This window comes from Macaca nemestrina, chromosome 7 (genome assembly GCF_043159975.1).
Source record: "Macaca nemestrina isolate mMacNem1 chromosome 7, mMacNem.hap1, whole genome shotgun sequence".
In the NCBI taxonomy this organism is placed as follows: domain Eukaryota; kingdom Metazoa; phylum Chordata; class Mammalia; order Primates; family Cercopithecidae; genus Macaca; species Macaca nemestrina.
This window is the reverse complement of record NC_092131.1, coordinates 161256159-161278489: the sequence shown is the minus strand read 5'-3', so window position 1 is coordinate 161278489 and position 22331 is coordinate 161256159. Positions and strand designations below refer to the sequence as shown.

Below are 22331 nucleotides of genomic sequence, written 5' to 3'. Positions count from 1 at the left end.
CTGCCTGGATCCCTGACTTGTATCCCTTTGTTCCACAGAGAGGGCCATGATGCCTTTGAGCTTAAAGAGCACCACACATCTGCCTACTCCCCTCCGCGTGCAGGCCGAGAGCACTGAGGACACCCTGGTTCTCCTGGAAAGGCAGTCCCACAGGCAGTGGCACCCATTTCTGGGCCCAGCCACAGGACGTCCGATGGGAGAGCTTGTCTGGCTCTACTGATGATGGATAGGCCCCTTCCTGAGCTTTGGTGTCCCTGAAATGAGGAAAGATTCTCTATTCGAGAAGATGACTGGGAGGGCCGAGGGAAGAAGTCGCGGCCCTCCTATTAGAAGCCCAGACTGGAAGTGAGAGGCATGATGGGGAGAGACCAGACTGAATCTACGGGTGAGCCCTGTAACCTGGCTCTGGGGCACAGGGCCCTCCCCTGGCACTTAGTGGATCTAATAAAGTATGTTGATACATTGAGCCTAGCATCTCATTTCTACAACCCTGTGAGCCTGGGCCCTGTGAGCGGTGGCAGGAACACAGCAGGCTGTAAGCACAGTTGTGGGGAATGGGGGAAAAGGTTGAGCCATCCTATGAACTTCTCCAGGCAGGAGCAACCCTACCCATCCTGGTGGCGTCACATGAAGTAAACATGCGCATTCATTCATTTGAACTGTGCTCCAGCTCTGGGCAGCCCTACTTAGCCACCAGGCCCCACCATCTTGGATTTCTCAGCCTCTCCACTACTCACACAATGCATGCTGGGACAATGCACACACACCCTGCTTCCTGCCTTACTGGCAAAGGACCCCACCTCCTAGGGCTCCTGTACCAACCTGCCTGCCGTTCAGTCTCAGTATCTCTCTTCCAGTGATGCGCCCTAACCGGACCCCTGACCTCTCGGCATGTACCCTTCACATGCCTCTGCATTGCCTCTGCTATTTCTCTTCCTGCCCCTGGCTAGAACCAACTCCCTAAGGAGTCCTCGGGCTGAGGTCTACCTCCTGCATCATTTGTGGTTGGAGGAGCCTTTTCTGAGGCTCTCGGATCCAGCTAGGTTTTTCCTGTTACTTCCTCTCTAGGATTTGAAACTAGTCTTTGCCATTGGCGTCCCTCTTGTTGGTTATGCCAGGAGGCTGTGTACCTTAGGCAGATAATGTCTGCTTGGCTCCTTGGCCTTGCTAGATTGTGATCTCTCTGAAGTGGAGCTGTGACCTTCGTCTTTGAATTCTCGAGTCCTTTGGATGGATGGATGGACGGATGGACGGATGGACGGACGGACGGACGGACGGACGGACGGACAGGGTGTGTGGGCACAGCCTAGTGACTTAGGTTGTGGCCTTTCTGTGTATCACTTCATCCTCTCCCTCCCCTGTCCCTCAGCACAGACATGTTCCACACTCCATTGAGCTGGGGCTCCTAAAGGTTTTATCCACTTCGCTGCCAAGGAAGGCATTAGACAGCAGCCAGCTCTCTCCCAGAGAGCCCAGCTGACAGAAACTAGTTGTGACCGCACAGCCAGTAGGAGTATGCAAATGTCCCTCCTTGTTCACATTTCTTGTTTGTGTCCCAAGGAGCTATTTCCCTCTTAGCCAGGATCTGGAGTTTCAGGGCAGGCCTGGCAGCACCGAGGCTGCTAAAGATGGTCTTTCAAGCTTATTTCTGAGGCCGGCTGAGTCTCCGGAGTTTCTTGAGTTGACTGAGCAGCTCAGAGATAAAAACCTGAGGGAGAAACAGGAGTGAGACCAAGGCTTGGGGTCACAATTCACCCCTCACCCTGCCCTCTCTAATCTTCCCCTACCCCTAACTCCCCAGAGAAGGAGAAGACCCACAGTCAAGCCTTCCCTTCAAATACTCCTCTTCATTAGCTGCCTCCCACATTGGGCCTCCTCTTACCCCAGACCAGCAGAACGTCCCTTACCTCTGTGGGGCGAGGGCAGTTCCCAAGAATGGCCTAGATAGGGGAGAACACAGAGAGGGCCCCAAGTCACAGCATTTTCCCACAAGTCCCCACCAATCTCCCAAGAATTCTCCCCTCTGGGTTGGTTCTCTCCACTCCACCAAAGGAGGCAGAACCTGGGAGTCTGGGTTCCCTCTGACCCAAGGCCGGCTTCTAGCCCCCATCCTACCTCCAGCTGAGTCTTCTGCTCCTCTGTGGATAGATCCATGAGAGCCTCCAGGTCAATCTCAGGCTCAGAAGGGGTTGCTTGATCCTATTTGGAAATCACATGGGTCTCAGAGGGGCCTGACCAGCTGGTGCTAGAATGAAGGTTACTGTCAGGGACTCAGCCCACCTCTCTCCAATTTCCCATGGTTAGACTTTCTCCTCACTCAGAACACCCATTCAGTTTTCCATTCAACAGTAATTTACTAAACATGTACTATATTTTGGCTGGGTGCGGAGGCTCACACCTGTAATCCCAGCACTTTGGGAGGCCGAGGCAGGCAGATCACCTGAGGTCAAGGGTTCAAGACCAGCCTGGCCAACATTGTGAAACCCCATCTTTACTAAAACTACAAAAATTAACCAGGCATGGTGGTAGATGCCTGTAATCCCAGCTACTTGGGAGGCTGAGGCGGGAGAATCACTTGAACCCAGAACCTGGGAGGCAGAGGTTGCAGTGAGCTGAGACTGTGCCACTATACTCCATCCTGGGTGACAGAGGGAGATTTCGTTGCAAAAAGAAAAAAATAAAAATAATTTAAAAATTAAAAAAATTGGCCGGGCGCGGTGGCTCAAGCCTGTAATCCCAGCACTTTGGGAGGCCCAGACGGGCGGATCACGAGGTCAGGAGATCGAGACCATCCTGGCTAACTCGGTGAAACCCCGTCTCTACTAAAAAATACAAAAAACTAGCCGGGCGAGGCGGCGGGCGCCTGTAGTCCCAGCTACTCGGGAGGCTGAGGCAGGAGAATGGCGTAAACCCGGGAGGCGGAGCTTGCAGTGAGCTGAGATCCGGCCACTGCACTCCAGCCTGGGGGACAGAGTGAGACTCCATCTCAAAAAAAAAAAAAAAAAAAAAAAAAGGACGTGAGCTCAAATATAATAAAATTCATATTTTGCTGCTTCAACAAGGACATTCTTTCTGCTATCTTTTCATTTACCCATTTTACAGATGAAGGGGACTTTTTTTTTTTTTTTTTTTTTTTGAGAGAATCTTGCTCTGTCGCCCAGGCTGGAGTGCAGTGGTGTGATCTGGGCTCACTGCAAGCTCTGCCTCCCAGGTTCAGGCCATTCTTCTGCCTCAGCCTCCCGAGTAGCTGGGACTACAGGCGCCCGCCACCTCACCTGGCTAATTTTTTTTGTATTTTTAGTAGAGACGGTGTTTCACCGTGTTAGCCAGGATGGTCTCTATCTCCGGACCTTGTGATCCGCCCGCCTCGGCCTCCCAAAGTGCTGGGATTACAGGCGTGAACCACCACGCCCCGCTGAAGAGGACTTTCTTAAGTGAAAACGACGTGGTGGCGAAGAACACGATTACTAGTACAGTTTAGTGCCACTTTCTTGATTCATGTTAAGGGCCACTGTTGCTTTTGCATTATCAGCACAAACGTCAACACACTGGAAAAGGCAAACAAAATCTTAGCATTGGCCAGTAGCAGTGGCTCACGCTTGTAAGTAATCCCAACACTTTGGGATGCTGAGGCAGACGGATCACTTGAGGTCAGGAGTTCGAAACCAGCCTGGCCAACTTGGTGTAACCCCTGTCTCTACTAAAAATACAAAAATTAGCCAGGTATGGTGCCATGCGCCTGTAATCCCAGCTACTTGGGAGGCTGAGGCAGGAGAATGGCTTGAACTTGGGAAGCGGAGGTTGCAGTGAGCCAGTATTGCGCCACTGCACTCCAGCCTGGGTGACAGAGCAAGATTCTGTTACTCAAAAAAAAAAAAAAAAAAAGTTACTGTTATTATGAAAATAATCACAGAACCTTTGAATGAGTTCTTGGAAACCTCCATAGGTCACCAGACTACTTCAAGCACTGATATGTTATCCATTTTTCTGTTGAGATTTTCAGTTTTTTCTTACTGATTTAAGAACTCTTTCTTTTTAACTTATTGAATTCAGATTAACCCTAGATTCCACATATGATGGAAATATCTATTGTGCTGGAGGGGTGCTGTTGGGGAAATACATGTATGTATTTATATAGTTGAATCTAATGGTATTTTCCAGTGTGTATTGCTTTTTTTTTTTTTTGAGATGGAGTTTTGCTCTTGTTGCTCAGGCTGGAGTACAATGGCGTGATCTCGCCTCACCACAACCTTCGCCTCCCGGGTTCAAGCAATTCTCCTGCCTCAGCCTCCTGAGTAGCTGGGATTACAGGCATGCGCCACCACGCCTGACTAATTTTGTATTTTTAGTAGAGACTGGGTTTCTCCATGTTGGTTAGGCTGGTCCTGAACTCCCAACCTCGGGTGATCTGCCCACCTCGGCCTCCCAAAGTGCTGGGATTACAGGCATCAGACTCTGCCCAGAACTTTTTTTTTTTTTTTTCTTCCAGACAGGGGTCTCGCTCTGTCATCCAAGCTGGAGTGTAGTGGTGCGATCACAGCTCACTGCAGCTTCAACTTCCTGGGCTCCAGCAATCCTCCCACCTCAGCTTCCTGAGTAGACAGGACCACAGACGTGCACCAACACACCCAGCTGATTTTTATATTTGTGGTAGAAACGGGGTTTCACCATGTTGCCCAGGCTGGTCTTTAACTCCTGAGCTCAAGCAATCCACCCACCTCGGCCACCCAAAGTGCTGGGATTACAGGCATGAATCACCCTGCCCAGCCACTACTTTTTTTTTTTTTTTTTTTTAATGCTTAACAAGTTTTCCCCATACTGACTTGGACACATATTTTATATTCACGTTTACAATTTTTCACTGGTTTGAGAATTTCACCTTTTTTTTACTTTATTTTATTTTATTTTTTTGAGGCAGAATCTTACTCTGTTGCCCAGGCTGGAGGGCAGTGGCGCAATCTCAGCTTACTGCAACCATGGCATTCCAGGTTCAAGTGATTCTCAATGCCTCAGCCTCCTGAGTAGCTGGGACAAGAGGAGCCCACCACTGGGCCTGGCTAATTTTTGTATTTTTATTTTATTTTATTTATTCATTTATTATTTTTTTTGAGACGGAGTCTTGCTCTGTTGCCCAGGCTGGAGTGCAGTGGTACGATCTCAACTCACTGCAACGTCTGCCTCCCGGGTTCAAGTGACATTCCTGTCTCAGCCTCCCGAGTAGCTGGGATTACAGGCACCGGCCACCATGCCCAGCTAATTTTTGTATTTTTAGTAGAGACAGGGTTTCACCATTGTTAGCCAGCCTGGTCTCCATCTCCTGACCTCGTGATCTGCCCGCCTCAGCCTCCCAAAGTGCTGGGATAACAAGTGTGAGTCACTGCACCCAGCCGTAATTTTTTTTTTTTTTTTTTTTTTTGAGATGGAGTCTTGCTCTGTAGCCCAGGCTAGAATGCAGTGGCTCCATCTCAGCTCACTGCAACCTCCACCTCCCAGGTTCATGCGATTCTCCTGCCTCAGCCTCCCGAATAGCTGGGATTACAGGTGCCTGCCACCAGGATGGCTAATTTTTGTATTTGTAGTCAAGACGGGGTTTCACCATGTTGAGCAGGCTGGTCTTGAACTCCTGACCTCAAGTGATCTGCCCGCCTCAGCCTCCCAAAGTGCTGGGATTACAGGTGTGAGCCACCACACCTGACAGAGAATTTCACCCTTTGCATTTGATTAAAATCCTTTGGAATTTATTCAACATATGTGCCCAGTGCCTATTATTTACCTGGCATTGTGAACTTGAGAACTTCAGTGAGAAAAACAAAGATGCTGCCTCAAAGAGGTGGTGGCAGTCAAGGAGACATAATAAAAATAGACATTATAAGTAATTAAATTATATAGGCCGGATGCAGTGGCTCACGCCTGTAATCCCAGCAGTTTGGGAGGCGGAGGTGAATGGATCATGAGGTCGGGAGATTGAGACCATCCTGGCTACCATGGTGAAACCCCATCTCTACTAAAAATACAAAAAATTAGCCAGACATGGTGGTGGCGGGTGCCTGTAGTCCCAGCTACTCGGGAGACTGAGGCAGGAGAATTGCTTGAACTTGGGAGGCGGAGGTTGCAGTGAGCTGAGATCACTCCATTGCACTCCAGCCTGGGTGACAGAGGGAGACTCCATCTCAAAAAAAAAAAAAAAAAAAAAAAAAGTGCAAATTTACTGCTATGTCAATTATACTTCAATAAAGTTGCTTGTAGAAGAAGAAGAAGAAGAAGAAGAAGAAGAAGAAGAAGAAGAAGAAGAAGAAGAAGAAGAAGAAGAAGAAAGAAGAGAGAAGAAAAAAATAAATCAAAGAAAAAGAAAAAGAAACCTCACCTACCTTCTCACTGCTCCCATTGCCAGTGGATAACCACTTTAACAATTCTGGTCCTTCCATACCTTTTTAAAAATAAATAATGCCTAAGTTAGCCCTTTCACCTTAAGATCTAGATTTTCCCCTTTGCTTCCTTGACATCTAGGTCATCTTACTCAGCATTTATTTGTTTATTTTTATTCATATTTTTTTGATTCGAGGTGTCACGGTGTCACTCTGTCACCCAGGCTGGAGTGTATTGGTGCGATCATAGCTCACTGCAGCCTCAAGTTCCTTGGGCTCAAGAAAACCTCCTGCTTCAGCCTTCTGAGTAGCTGTGACTACTGGCATGCTCCACCACACCTGGAAAATTTTTGTATTTCTTTGTAGAGACAGGGCCAGGCCTGGCCTCTGCCTTGTTATTGAGTGCATCCTATGTACTAAGCATTATGATGAGTGCTGGGGCATACAGCAAGACAGAGAGGAGGACCCTGGCCTTAAAAAGCCTATAGTTTATTGAGGGATACAGACAAGTGAAATGGCAGTTACCATACAGAGTGAGCCCAGGCGCAGTGGCTCATGCCTGTAATCCTAGCATTTTGGGAGGCTGAGGTGGGCAGATCACTTGAGGTCAGGAATTCGAAACCAGCCTTGCCAATATGGTGAAACCCCCTCTTTTCTAATAATACAAAAAAATTAGCCGAGCGTGATGGTGGGCACCTTTAATCCCAGCTACTCGAGAGGCTGAGGCTGGAGAATTGCTTGAACTCGGGAGGCTGAGATTGCAGTGAGCCAAGGTCGCACCACTGCACTCCAGCCTGGGCAATAGAGTGAGACGCTGTCTCAAAACAAAACAAAACAAAACAAAAAACCAAAACAAGACAAAAAACATAACAGGGTGATAGGTACCCTGATGAGATACTATGGCAGCACATGGGAGGGGAGCTTAACCAAGGCTGGGGTTCAGGAAGGCTTCCTAGGCAGTGAGCTCTCCTCTGAGACCTGAAGGCTGAGTTAATCAGATATTTATGCTTCTGGTCACGATGAAGTTTATTCTCACAATTTGAGTCACTAGAAAACTAGACAAAATATATGAACAATATTTTCAGACATTGGATGACAGGTAACTCAGGACTGTAATCCCAGAGACCAGGACACAAAAGAGGTAAACTCCCATTGCCCCAGATTTCTTCCTGGAGGCAACTTCCAAATCACAGAGCAGAGAGATCCCAAATAGAGCACAGTGGTCTTGCTAAATTGGTAAGACAGATCAGAGTTTAAGAGGGGTGAGATGGCTGGAAGTTACTGGACAAAGTTCTGGGAAGGAAGGATGTATGCAGAACGAGACCTCCAGCAATCTGCATAAAGGTTCTCTTGAATCTTTGTTGAACTCTTTTTTTTTTTTTTTTTTTTGAGACGGAGTCTCGCTCTGTCCCCCAGCCTGGAGTGCAGTGGCCGGATCTCAGCTCACTGCAAGCTCTGCCTCCTGAGTTTACGCCATTCTCCTGCCTCAGCCTCCCGAATAGCTGGGACTACAGGCGCTCGCCACCTCGCCCGGCTAGTTTTTTGTATTTTTTAGTAGAGACGGGGTTTCACCGGGTTAGCCAGGATGGTCTCGATCTCCTGACCTCGTGATCCGCCCATCTCGGCCTCCCAAAGTGCTGGGATTACAGGCTTGAGCCACCGTGTTGAACTCTTAAGATGCATATTCATAGAGTAAAATTTTCACAAGACCAGATATTATGAGGCACTGAAGGCACAGAGGGAAACAGTTCCGAGACCCCACACAGGACTTGGAGACAAACTGAGTTCCAACCAGAGTGGACAGTTATTCTTGATCATGCAGGAGTTCAGTACAGACCTCAAAAGGGTCATGCTTACTGGGCATGGTGGCTCCTGCCTATAATCCTAGCACTTTAGAAGGCTGACACGGGAGGATCACTTGAGCTCAGGAGTTTGAGACCAGCCTGGGCAGCATAGTGAGACCCTGTCTCTACAAAAAAAAAGTTTAAAAATTATCCAGGTGTGGTAGCATGCTCCTGTAGTCCCAGATCTGAGGGAGGCTAAGGCAAGAGGATCACTTGAGCCTGGGAGGCTGAGGTTGCAGGGAGCCCTGATTACATCACTGCACTCCAGCATGGGCAACAGAACAAGATTCTGTCTCAAAAAATAATGATAATAATAATAATAATAATAACAAAGGTCAGGCATTACTAGAGGGTTAAATTCCTCTCCAGATTAAAGGTTACTCTAGACTAACTCTAGCAAAGCTTAAAAGCAAGCTCAGACAGATCAAGCTGAACCATAAGTAACTTAATCACCTACTAGAACAAAGCCAAACTAAAAATTCAGTCACTCAACATAAAATGTGCAATGCCTAGTTTCTAATCAAAAATTACTAGTTGTGCTAAGAAGCAGGAAAACGTGACCTATAACCAAGAGGGAAATTAGTCAATAAAAGCAGACCAAGCTCCTTCTGCCCCTTAACAATCTTGCTGCTCCTCTCCCTCTCACTCTGGATTTAAAACTTTTTTTTTTTTTGAGATGTAGTCTTGCTCTGTCGCCTAGGCTGGAGTGCAGTGGCACGATCTCAGCTTACTGCAACCTCTGCCTTCCAGGTTCAAGCAATTCTCCTGCCTCAGCCTCCCAAGTAGCTGGGATTATAGGTGCCGCCGCCATGCCTGGCTAGTTTTTGTATTTTTAGCAGAGATGGGGTTTTACCATGTTGGCCAGGCTGGTCTCTAACTCCTGACCTCAGGTAATCCACCCACCTCAGCCTCCCAAAGTGTTGGGATTACAGGTGTGGCCTGGATTAAAAAACTTAAAAAGCAGACCCAGAAATGACATAAATGATAGAATTAGCAGACATGGAAAACATGAACACAGTAATGAGAGATATGGAAGATAAAAGAAAGAATCAGGCCAGGTGCAGTGGCTCATGCCTATAATCGCAGCACTTTGGGAGGCTGAGATGGGTGGCTTACTTGAGGTAAGCACAAAAATTTAGCCAGGTGTTGTGGCATGCACCTGTAATCCCAGTTACTCAGGAAGCTGAGGCAGCAGAATGGCTTGAACCTGGGAGGTGGAGGTTGCAGTGAGCCGAGATCATGCCACTGCCCTCCAGCCTGGGTGACAGAGCAAGACTCTGTCTCAAAATAAAATAAAAATAAAAATAAATAAATAAATAAATAAAAGAACCAGCTGGGCACAGTGGCTCATGCGTTAATTTCAGCACTTTGGTGGGGGCTAAGACAGGAGAGTGCTTGAGGCCAGGAGTTTGAGACCACCCTGGGCAACATAGCAAGAACTCTTCCCCATTAAAAAAAAAATTAAGAAAAAAGAACTAGGCCGGGTGCCGTGGCTCACACTTGTAATTCTAGCACTTTGGGAGGCCAAGGTGGGGATTACCTGAAGTCAGGGGTTCGAGATCAGCCTGGCTAACATGGTGAAACCCCATCTCTACTAAAAATACAAAAATTAGCCGGACATGGTGTCCATGCCTGTAATCCCAGCTACTCAGGAGGCTAAGGCAGGAGAATTGTTTGAACCAGGGAGGCAGAGGTTGCAGTGAGCTGAGATCGCACCTTTTGCACTCCAGCCTCAGTGACAGAGTGAGAGTCTGTCTCAAAACAAACAAACAAACAAAAAAACAAATGGAGCACCTAGAGAAGAAAAACTGCATATTTAAAATGTAAACTTTACTGGATAGAATTAACAGTATGTTTAACACTGTGTGGAAAAAAAAAAAAAAAAGGTCAGTTGAAGATATAGCAAATGAAATGAGCCAAAAGGAAGTACAGATTAAAAAAATCCTGGGTGGGCAGGGTAGGGGGGAGCACAGAATAGAAAAGAACTTTGATGACCTATGGATATCAAGTGGTCTAACATCTATAATTGGAATCTCAGAAGGTGCGGGTGAGCATTATAATAAAGATACACTCTAGGCCAGGCGTAGTGGCTCATGCCTGTAATCCCAGCCCTTTGGGAGGCCGAGGTGGGCGGATCACCTGAGGTTAGGGGTTTGAGACCAGACTGGCAACCATGGCGAAACCCCGTCTCTACTAAAAATACAACAATTATCCAGGTGTGGTGGTGCATGCCTGTAACCCCAGCTACCGGGGAGGCTGAGGCAGGAGAATCACTCAAACCTGGGAGGCGGAGGTTGTGGTGAGCCGAGATCGTGCCACTGCACTCCAGCCTGGGTGATAAAGTGAGACTCTGTCTCAAAAACAAACAAACAGACCGGGCGCGGTGGCTCAAGCCTGTAATCCCAGCACTTTGGGAGGCCGAGACGGGCGGATCACGAGGTCAGGAGATCGAGACCATCCTGGCTAACACAGTGAAACCCCGTCTCTACTAAAAAATACAAAAAACTAGCCGGGCGAGGTGGCGGGTGCCTGTAGTCCCAGCTACTCGGGAGGCTGAGGCAGGAGAATGGCGTAAACCCGGGAGGCGGAGCTTGCAGTGAACTGAGATCCGGCTACTGCACTCCAGCCTGGGCGGCAGAGCGAGACTCCGTCTCAAAAAAACAAACAAACAAACAAACAAACAAACAAACAAAAAACACTCTAATGATTAGAACTTTGCCTTTAAAAAGGCATCAGTCTTGGTCAGGTGCAGTGGCTTATACCTGTAATCCCAGCACTTTGGGAGGCTGAGGTGGGAGGATTGCTTAAGTCCAGGAGTTCAAGACCAGTCTGGGCAACATAGGGAGACCTTGTCTCTACACACACACACACACACACACATATATATAAAAAAATTAAATAATAATAATAAAAAAAAGTATCAGTCCTGCCCCCAAAACCATCATTATATCACTTTTGATATTCAATACATGTATAGTCATGTGCCACATAACGATGTTTCAGTCAATAACTGACCACATATACAATGGTAATCCCATAACGTTATAATGGGGCCAGGCTAAGTGGCTCATGCCTGTAATCCCAACACTTTTGGAGGCCAAGGCAGGTGGATCACTTGAGCTCAGGAGTTTGAGACCAGCCAGGGAAACATGGTAAAACCCCATCTCTACACAAAATGAAAAAATTACCCGGGTGTGGTGGCATGCACCTGTGCTCCCAGCTACTTGGAAGGCTGAGGTGGGAGGCTGGCTTGATCCCAGGAGGTGGAGGTTGCAATGAGCCAAGATCAAGCCACTGCACTCCAGCCTGGGTCACAGGGCCAAAACCTATCCCAAATAATAATAATAATAATGGAGTCTGGGAGCAGAGGCTCATGCCTGTAATCCCAGCACTTTGGGAGGCCAAGGCAGGCGGATCACCTGAGGTCAGGAGTTCGAGACCAGCCTGGCAACATGAGGAAACTCTGTCTCTACTAAAAATACAAAAATAAGCCTAGCATGGTGACACGTCCCTGTAATCCCGCTACTCAGGAGGCTGAGGCAGGAGAATCGCTTGAACCTGGAAGGCGGAGGTTGCAGTGAACTGAGATCATATCACTGCACTCCAGCCTGGGTGACAGAGCAAGACTTTGTCTAAAAAACAAACAAACAAACAAACAAACAAACAAAACAGAGATTATAATGGAGCTGAAAATTTCCTATTGCCTTGTGACATTGTAGCCATCATAAGGTCATAGTGCAAGGCATTAATTACATATTGTGATGCTGGTGTAAATAAACCTACTGTACTGCAGTTGTGTAAATGTATAGCACATACAATTACACACAGTACAGAATACATCTAATGATAATAAATAACAATGATATTAGTTTATGTATTTACTATACTATACTTTTAATCATTATTTTAGGGTGTTCTCCTTCTACTCGTTAAACAAACAAAAAAGTAACTGTAAAACAGTCTCAGGCAGATTCCTCAGGAGGTATTCCAGAAGAAGGCACTGTTATCTTGGAGATGACAGCTGCATGCCTGTTATTGCCCCTAAAGACCTTCCAGTGGTCTGTCTGTTGGACTTACTTCACCCATACCGGTATGTCTGATGGGGATGGAGTTCAAGATCAGGCAAGAGAAAAACACGTAAAGGAAGCAATCTCTCAACTGACCCGGGTACATAGCACCCCTACCCCCTACAAAGCACTAGATTTCTCAAAACTACATGAAACCCTCTGTACCCATACTCACCTGGTAAGTCTATTTAATATCACCCTCACTGGGCTCCATGAGGTCTCGGCCCAAAATCCTTCTAACTGTTGGATGTGCCTCCCCCTGCACTTCAGGCCATACATTTCAATCCCTGTACCTGAACAATGGAACAACTTCAGCACGGAAATAAACTCCACTTCCGTTTTAGTAGGACCTCTTGTTTCCAATCTGGAAATAACCCATACCTCAAACCTCACCTATGTAAAATGTAGCAATACTACAGACACAGCCAACTCCCAATGCATCAGGTGGGTAACTCCTTGCACACGAATAGTCTGCCTACCCTCAGGAATATTTTTGTCTGTGGTACCTCAGTCTATGGTTGTTTGAATGGCTCTTCAGAATCTATGTGCTTCCTCTCATTCTTAGTGCCCCCTATGACCATCTACACTGAACAAGATTTATACAATCATGTCTTACCTAAGCCCCGCAACAAAAGAGTATCCATTCTTCCTTTTGTTATTGGAGCAGGAGTGCTAGGCGGACTAGGTATTGGCATTGGCGGTATCACAACCTCTACTCAGTTCTACTACGAACTATCTCAAGAGCTAAATGGTGACATGGAATGGGTTGCCGACTCCCTGGTCACCTTGCAAGATCAAACTTAACTCCCTAGAAGCTGTAGTCCTTCGAAATCAAAGAGCTTTAGACTTGCTAACCACCGAAAGAGGGGGAACCTGTTTATTTTAGGGGAAGAATGCTGTTATTACGTTAATCAATCCAGAATCGTCACCGAAAAAGTTAAAGAAATTCGAGATCGAATACAACATAGAGCAGAGGAGCTTCAAAACAACGGACCCTGGGGCCTCCCCAGCCAATGGATGCCCTGGATTCTCCCCTTCTTAGGACCTCTAGCAGCTATAATAGTGTTACTCCTCTTTGAACCCTGTATCTTTAACCTCCCTGTTAAGTTTGTCTCTTCCAGAATCAAAGCTGTAAAGCTACAAATCGTTCTTCAAATGGAGCCCCAGATGCAGTCCATGACTAAAATCTACCACGGACCCCTGGACCGGCCTGCTAGCCTGTGCTCCAATGTTAATGACATCAAAGGCACCTGTTTCAAGGAAATCTCAACTGCACAACCCGTACTACACCCCAATTCAGCAGGAAGCAGTCAGAGTGGTCGTCGGCCAATCTCCCCAACAGCACTTGGGTTTTCCTGTTGAGAGGGGGACTGCGAGACAGGACTAGCTGGATTTCCTAGGCTGACTAAGAATCCCTAAGCCTAGCTGGGAAGGTGACCGCTTCCACTTTTAAACACGGGGCTTGCAACTTAGCTCACACCCGACCAGATAGTAAAGAGAGCTCACTAAATTGCTAATTAGGCAAAAACAGGAGGTAAAGAAATAGCCAATCACCTATTGCCTGAGAGCACAGTGGGAGGGACAATGATCAGGATATAAACCCAGGCATTTGAGCCAGCAACGGCTACCCTCTTTGGGTCCTCTCCCTTTGTATGGGAGCTCTGTCTTCACTCTATTAAATCTTGCAACTGGAAAGAAAAAAAAAAAAAAAAAAAGACCTTCCAGTGGCACAAGAAGTGGAGGTGGAAGATAGTGATATCGATGATCCTGACCCTATTTAGGCGAATGTGTGTGCTTATGTATTCGGCTAAAAAAAAAAAAAGTTCAAAAAGTAAGAAAAAAAAATTTCAAATTTAAAAAATAGTACAAAGCTCCAGCCTGCTCAACATGGTGAAACCCCATCTCTACAAAAAATACAAAAATTAGCCAGGCATGGTGATGTGGGCCTGTAGTCCCAGCTATTTGGGAGGCTGAGGTAGGAGAATCTCTTGAACCCGGGAGGTCGAGGCTGCAGTGAGCCATATTCGTGCACTGCACTCCAGCCTGGGTAACAAAGTGACACCCTGTCTAAAAAAAAAAAATGCTTGTAGAATAAGGATATAAAGAAAGAAAATATTTCTGTACAACTGTAAAATGTGATTGTGTTTTAAACTAAGTGTTATTACAAAAGAGTCAAAAATTTAAAAAATTAAAAAGTTCAGGGCCGAGTGTGGTAGCTCACACCTGTAATCCCAGCACTTTGGAAGGCTGAGGTGGGAGGATTGCTTGAGTCCAGGAGTTAGAGACCAGCCTGGGCAACATGGCAAGACCCCATCTCTCTTTTTTTTTTTTTTAATTTAAAGTTTATAAAGTAAAAAAGTTACAGTAATCTGAAGTTAGCTTATTACTGAAGAAAGACAAAAAAATTTATAGGTTGGGCACAGTGGCTCATGCCTGTAATCCTAGCACTTTGGGAGGCCAAGGCAGGCAGATTGCTTGAGCCCAGAAGTTCGAGACCAGCCTGGGAAACATAGTGAGAACTTGTCTCAAAAAAAAAAAAGAAAAAAGAAAGAAAAAAAAAATTTTTATGAATTTAGTGTAGCAGCTGGTTATGGTGGTTCATGCCTATAATCCCAACACTTTGAAAGTCCAAGGCAGGAGGATCGCTTGAGGTCAGGAGTTCAAGACCAGTTTTGTTTTTTTTTGGTTTTTTTTTTTTGAGACGGAGTTTCACTGTTGTTGCCCAGGCTGGAGTGCAAAGGCACGATCTCAGCTCACTGCAACCTCCGCCTCCCGGGTTCAAGTGACTCTTCTGCCTCAGCCTCCCAAGAAGCTGGGGTTACAGGTGCCCGCCACCAGGCCCTCCTAATTTTTGTATTTTTTTAGTAGAGATGGGGTTTTGCCATGTTGGTCAGGCTGGTCTCAAACTCCCAACCTCAGGTGATCTGCCTGCCTTGGCCTCCCGAAGTGCTGGGATTACAGGCATGAGCCACCATGCCTGGCCTCAGAAACAGTTTTTTAAAAATTAAAAAGACATTTTGTTGTTGTTGTTGTTTTGTGGGGTGTTTTTTTGTTTTTGTTTTTGAGATAGGGTCTCATTCTGTCACCCAAGCTGCAGTGCAGTGGCACAGTCACAGCTCACTGCAGCCTCAACCTCCCGGGCTCAAGCAATCCACCTACCTCAGCCTCTCAAGTAGTTGGGACTACAGGTGCACACCACCGCATCCAGCTGATTTTTTTTTTTTTTTTAACAGAGTTTTGCTCTTGTCACCCAGGCTGGAGTGCAATGGTGCAATCTCGGCTTATTGCAACCTCCGCCTCCTGGGTTCAAGCGATTCTCCTGCCTCAGCATCCCGAGTAGCTGGGATTGCAGGTGGCCACCACCATGACTGGCTAATTTTGTATTTTTAGTAGAGACGGGGTTTCATCATGTTGGCCAGGCTGGTCTCTAACTCCTGACCTCATGTGATCCATCCACTTTGGCCTCCCAAAGTGCTGGGATTACAGGCATGAGCCACTGCGACTGGCCCCTGGCTAATTTAAAAAAATTTTTTTGGCGGGACGCAGTGGCTCACACCTGTAATTCCAGCACTTTCGGAGGCTGAGGCAGGCAGATTACGAGGTCAGGAAATCGAGACCGTCCTAGCTAACACGGTGAAACCCTGTCTCTACTAAAAATACAAAAAATTAGCCAGGCGTGGTGGCGGGCGCCTGTAGTCCCAGCTACTCGGGAGGCTGAGGCAGGAAAATGGCGTGAACCCGGGAGGCGGAGCTTGCAGTGAGCCGAGATCACACCACTGCACTCCAGCCTAGGCAACAAAGCGAGACTCGATCTCAAAAAAAAAAAAAAATTTTTTTTTTGTAGAGTGGGGTCCCACTATGTTGCCCAGGCTGGTCTTGAACTCCTGGGCTCAAGCAATCCTCCTGCCTTGGCCTCTCAAGTTCTGGGATTACAGTTATGAGCCACTGTACCCAGCAGGAAAAGAAAGAATTTAGTGTAGCCTAAGTGTACAGTGTTTATAAAATCTACAGTAATGTCCTAGGCCTTCACATTCACTCACTATTCACTCACCCACTCACCCAGAACAACTTCCAGTCCTGCAAGCTCCATTCATAGTAAGTGCCCTATACAGTCGTGCCATTTAAAATCTTTTCTACCATATTTTTACTATACCTTTTCTATGTTTCGATATATAAATACTTAGCATTATATTACAGCTGCCTACAGTATTCAGTACAGTAACCTGCTGTACAGGTTTGTAGCCAAGGAACAATAGCTACTAGGTTTGTGTAGGTACACTCTATGAGGTTTGCACAATGATGAAATTGCTTAACAATGTAGCAGTTCACAGAATGCATCCCTGTGGTTAAGCAGGGCATGACTACATATTTAATATCAGGTATGTGTATTACTGAGTACAAGACTGCCACTGCAGGCCGGGCGCAGTGGCTCGCCCCTGTAATCCCAGCACTTTGGGAGTCCAAGGTGGAAGGATTGCTTGAGCCCAGGGGTTAAAGAGGGGCCTGGACAACATAGCAAGACTCCATCTCTATTAAAAAAAAAAAAAAAAAAAAAAGGGCTACCACTGCAATCTGGTGTTGAGAATGTGGGCTGACATCACAGTCCAAATACTCTTGCCCTCAAATAATTTTTGAACTCTCAGAACATAAGCAGGTATATAAAACAACCCCTACTGAGATGAACAAGTGTGAAACATGTGACTCTATCTCACATAGGGTGGTTTGCTGGAGGCTGCTGCCTGATTTAACCCCCTTTCTTACCTCCTCTCCATATCCAGGGCCCTTACTCCTGACCTCTCCACCAGGGAGACCAGCAATGAAATAAGGCTCAGATGAACCAACAACTTTTTTTCCTTTTTTTATAGAGGCAATCAAGTTAAACACAAATGTTTGTTTCACACATTCATCGACAATACTTTTTTTTTTTTTTCTTGAGACGGGGTCTTGCTTTGTCGCCCAGGCTGGAGTGCGGTGGCACGATCATGACTCACTGCAGCCTTGACCTCCCAGGCTCAAGCAATGCTCCCACCTCAGCCTCCCAAGTGGTTGGGACCACAGGCACACACCATCACACGCTGCTAAATTTTTGTATTTTTTTGGACAGGGTTTCACCATATTACCTATGCTAATCTCGAACTCCTGTGCTCAAGCAATTTGCCCACCTCAGCCTCCCAAAGTGCTGGGATTATAGGCATGATTCACTGCACCCAGTTGACAATACTTTTTTTTTTTTTGAGATGAAGTCTCGCTCTGTCACCCAGGTTGGAGTGCAATGGCATGATCGTGGCTCACTGCAAGCTCCACCTCCCGGGTTCACGCCATTCTCCTGCCTCAGCCTCCCGAGTAGCTGGGACTACAGGCGCCTGCCACCACGCCCGGCTAATTTTTTTGTATTTTTAGTAGAGACGGGATTTCATCGTGTTAGCCAGGATGGTCTCAATCTCCTGACCTCGTGATCTGCCCGCCTCGGCCTCCCAAAGTGATGGGATTACAGGCATGAGCCACCGCGCCTGTCCAGACAATACTTTTTTTTAAGTCAAAAGCTTAATAGAATTATTACTTAAAATGTTACTATATCAAAAAGGAAGCTACAGGAAAGGAATGTTTCAAAACTCTGGGATGGTCAACAGTGTCCCTTGCTAATGTGAACATTAGATTTACCCCCAAGGCAGTGACTGGTGACCTTGGCCAGAGCTCTCAATAGAGTGGTAGAAGCAGAAGGCAGATTCCAGTGGACTGACTGACGACAGGCAGGGAAAAAGTAAATAAGGCTGTGAGTGTGGACAAGTCCTTTAAGGAGTTTGGCTCTAAGGTGACAAGAAATAGGGGACAGTAGGCTAGGTGTGGTGGTTCACGCCTGTAATCCCAGCACTTTGGGAGGCTGAGGCTGATGGATCACCTGAAGTCAGTAGTTTGAGACCATCCTGGCCAACATGGTGAAACCCCCGTCTCTATTAAAAATACAAAAAAAATAGGCCGGGCGCGGTGGCTCAAGCCTGTAATCCCAGCACTTTGGGAGGCCAAGACGGGTGGATCACGAGGTCAGGAGATAGAGACCATCCTGGCTAACACGGTGAAACCCCGTCTCTACTAAAAATACATAAAAAACTAGCCGAGCGAGGTGGCGGGCGCCACCAGCTACTCCGGAGGCTGAGGCAGGAGAATGGCATGAACCCGGGAGGCGGAGCTTGCAGTGAGCTGAGATCCGGCCACTGCACTCCAGCCTGGGTGACAGAGCGAGACTCCGTCTCAAAAAAAAAAAAAAAAAAAAATTAGCTAAGTGTGGTAGTGGGCATCTGTAATTCCAGCTACTTGAAAAGCTGAGGCAGGAGAATCTCTTGAATCTGGGAGGCAGAGGTTGCAGTGAGCCAAGATTGCGCCATTGCACTCTAGCCTGGGCAACAAGAGTGAAACCCTGTCCAGAAAAGAAAAGAAATACAGCGGATGGTAACTAAAGGGGTGCATGTTGGGCAAGGGTCTCCATAAAACAGGAGAAACTCATGCATATTTAAGTCCCTGTTTAGAAGGCAAATCCATGCTCTACCTCCAGACAATAGGAGCTCTAGGACCCCAAGTCTGCATTCCCAGACTTGGTTCCTCCAAAGACCCCACACCAGGCTGCACATCCAGGGAGAAGAGGTAGAGCCCTCCAACAAAGGAAGGTTGGTCCCAAGATACTAAACAAATAAAGTGTTGTGTTGCATCTTTAGATGCTTTCCCACTGCGGCTGTCTAAGGTGGGTGTCTGGGGTAGAGCCCTGGTGGGTGGGCAGGAACTCTTCATAAAACTGGAATAGAGTAGAGTAAGGCTGGAGACTGTGCTGTCTTGACCTCTGCCCAAGATGATCAACCACCTGGGGCTTCCCCAGCTACTTAACTGCTTCCTGCTGCAAAGCGCAGGGATTGGGAAAGAAACTGCCACCTGGCACCTTTGGACAATTGCCATGGCAATCACAGGCCAGGCATTTTATTCCAGTCATTGCCTGGGAGTGGTCCTCCCACATGTCTTGTTTTCTGTGTTACAGGCTTATTACTGTACAGCCTCCAGCCCTCCACTTTCATCTTGCAAAACAAGGTTCTTTAGCTACTGTCTTTCTTTGATGCCTGGAAGGATTTGCCCTGGAGTGTCAGAAATTTGAGACTTTATGCAAGTGCACAATAAACACTCTGAAATTGAAACTGATCCAATGGAGAGTGCTGGAATTAGTGAGGGGCAGTGGATGTGTCCTGCAAGGTCAGAGGAGACACAGGCCAAGATAGTTTGCCTCCCAGCTCCACGGGGTCTCCCCACCCTCAGTGAGTGGGCTTGGGAGGTAGATGCTTGGGATGCTGCAAGGGACATGGTCAACACCTTAACCAAACGGACACATGACCCAGTTAGTATCGAGATAGACTGGGTCACATCAATCATTCTTCACCACCTGCACCCTAGGACTGCTGAGAACCCTTACCCATTATACGGCCCTGCTGCCCCAAAAAGATAGGATCCGAGTCAACAAGAAGGAGAAACAAGGACCACATATTTTGAACTCCTGGCTAGCCTGGCCTATGGTTCTCAGCCCAGCCACACATTAGAACCAACTGTGGAGCTTATAAAAAACGCCCAGTATCTGGACTCCACTATAGTAGATTTAAATTCAGTTGAGGAGGAGCCAGGGCATCTGTTTTTTTTTCTTAAGTATTTCAAGTGTGGAGAATAACTGGCTGCTCAAATAAGTGGCCAGGCTTCACACCTGATCCCATGGCTTCCTAGCTGTGTGACCTTGGGCAAGTTACTCAACATGTATAAACCTCCATTCCCTCAGCTATAAAACAGTACCTGCTGGCCAGGCATGGTGGCTCACACCTATAATCCCAGCACTTTGAGAGGACAAGATTGGAGGATCGTTTGAGCCCAGGAGTTCAAGACCAACCTGGGCAACATAGCAAGACCTCATCTCTATAAAAAAAGAAAAAGAAAAGAAAAACAGTACCTGCTTAATGGAGTTGTGGGGAGGATTAAATGAAAGAATGCATGTCAGTGCCTGGCATTGTGCCTAGCACATAGTTAAGTGTTCAGAATGTTATTCTTATTGCTGGAGCAGCAGTTGTCACCTCTCTAGAATCCAGGTTTGAAGGTATATAAGTAAGAAAGTGCCATTTCCAGTGACCAGGGACCAAGGCCTGTCCTTTTCCCAGAGTGGGGTTGAAGAGTGTTAGTCAGAGCCAGGGTCAAAGATTGCTTAGGTCCTGGTATTGGCACTCAACTTTGGTTACTCTTAACATTCTAGTCCTGCACTGTCCATTCTGAAATAACGAAAATGTTCTATATTTGGGCTGACAACATAGTAGTCACTAGCCACATGGGGCTATTTAACACTTGAAATGTGGCCTATGTTGGCGGGGCATGGTGACTCACGCCTGTAATCCCAGCACTGGGAGGCCGAGGTGGGCAGATCACCTGAGGTTGGGAGTTTGGGACCAGTCTGACCAACATGGAGAAACCCCGTCTCTACTAAAAATACAAAATTAGTCAGGCATGGTGGCACATGCCTGTAATCCCAGCTACTCGGGAGGCTGAGGCTGAGAATTGCTTGAACCTGGGAGGCGGAGGTTGCAGTGAGCTGAGATCGCGCCATTGCACTCCAGGCTGGGTGACAGAGTAAGGCTCTGTCTCAAAAAAAAGAAAAAGAGAAAAGAAATGTGGCCCATGTGACTGGGGAACTGAATAATTTTATTTAATTACAATTCATTTAAAGTTGGCTGGGCGCGGTGGCTCCCGCCTGTAATCCCAGCACTTTGAGAGGCCGAGGCGGGCGGATCACAGGGTCAGGAGATCCAGACCATCCTGGCTAACATGGTGAAAACCCGTCTCTACTGAAAATACAAAAATTAGCTGGGCATGGTGGCGTGCGCCTGTAGTCCCAGCTGCTGGGGAAGCTAAGGCAGGAGAATGGTGTGAACCCGGGAGGTAGAGCTTGCAGTGAGCTGAGATTGCACCACTGCACTCCAGCCTGGGGGACAGAGTGAGACTCCATCTCAAATAATAATAATAATAATAATAATAATAATTCATTTAAAGTCAAACAGCTACACATGGCTGATGGTTACAGAATTGGAAAATATAGCTCTAGGCTGGGCATGGTGGTGCATGGTGGTGCACGCCTCTAATCCCAGCACTTTGAGAGGCACTACTGCATTTGAGAGGCACTACTGCATTGTACTACTGCATTGTACTACTGCATTCCAGCCTGTGCAACAGAGTGAGACTTTATCTCAAAAACAAACAAACAAAAAAAAGAAGAAAGAAAGAAAGAAAAAGAAAAGAAAATGTAGCTCTGGACATGCATGTGCATTGAGGATGGGAGTAAATCAAGATATAAAATTTTGAAAAATAGTGTGACCAAGCATTTTCCCTTCTATTATCTCATTGGAGCCTCAGAAAGTCCTATAAAGGAGACATAACAGGCACTAACAGCCCTGTTTTATAGATTAGAGATGTTAAAAGACCTTCCCCAGATCACAAAGAGCACAGAGGCACAGCCAAGGCTGGAGCGAGGCAGACTTCTGGATTTCAAACCGTTGCTTCTTCCTTTCATCAGTTACAAAAGCTTTCTCTTCATGGAAGCATCTCACATCAGCCCTTCAGCTCCTGTGAAGGTCTTAGTCCCCTGGGTGGGCCCCAGGCCCCCTATCTCCTCCCACTCTCCCCTGTGCTACCCACCTGGAAGAGTTCCTGAACCTGAGCATCCACCCATTGCTCCATCTCCAGCCAGCGCTGGAGCTGGCCCCGGTCATACTTCACTGTCAGGCGGCTGGGTCTCCGGGACCTGGGTATCTTGGAGGAGTCCTGGTGGGACTTGGACTCTGAGTCTGTGGATGATGTCCTGCTCCTCCCAGAAGCCCAGTGGACCTTCTTACATGGGTTCTCCCCGTCTGGGCTGGGAGATGTGCAGGAAGCAGGGCTTGAAGACAGCATGGAAGGACTGGCCTGGGCAAGGAGCTGGGAAAAACCGCCAGTTCAGAGCAGGGCCACGGAGGGAAGTGAGGAGACAGAGAACAGGAAAGGCCAGCAGA

General features: G+C 47.1%; 2 protein-coding genes across 4 annotated transcripts in view; one reads left to right on the top strand and one right to left on the bottom strand.

The window, feature by feature from the left end:
* Positions 1 to 466, top strand: part of LOC105492137 (zinc finger FYVE-type containing 19) — a 7219-nt gene extending 6753 nt beyond the window's left edge. For both annotated transcript variants that reach the window (XM_071067080.1, XM_011759099.3), the window contains one exon: positions 39 to 466. In XM_071067080.1, coding sequence (XP_070923181.1) covers positions 39 to 117 — 79 coding nt within the window. In that variant the 3' untranslated portion in view covers positions 118 to 466. The remainder of the gene's footprint in view (positions 1 to 38) is intronic.
* The window catches only part of LOC105492112 (protein phosphatase 1 regulatory inhibitor subunit 14D), a 23085-nt gene extending 754 nt beyond the window's left edge, over positions 1 to 22331 (bottom strand). Inside the window, exons 1-4 of one of the 2 annotated variants that reach the window (XM_011759029.2) lie at positions 21979 to 22331; positions 2116 to 2199; positions 1908 to 1940; positions 1131 to 1708 (exon numbers count right to left, since the gene is read on the bottom strand). In XM_011759029.2, the coding sequence (XP_011757331.1) occupies positions 1643 to 1708; positions 1908 to 1940; positions 2116 to 2199; positions 21979 to 22233 (438 nt within the window). In that variant the 5' untranslated portion in view covers positions 22234 to 22331 and the 3' untranslated portion in view covers positions 1131 to 1642. The remainder of the gene's footprint in view (positions 1 to 1130; positions 1709 to 1907; positions 1941 to 2115; positions 2200 to 21978) is intronic. The other variant, XM_011759035.2, reaches the window with a different exon arrangement.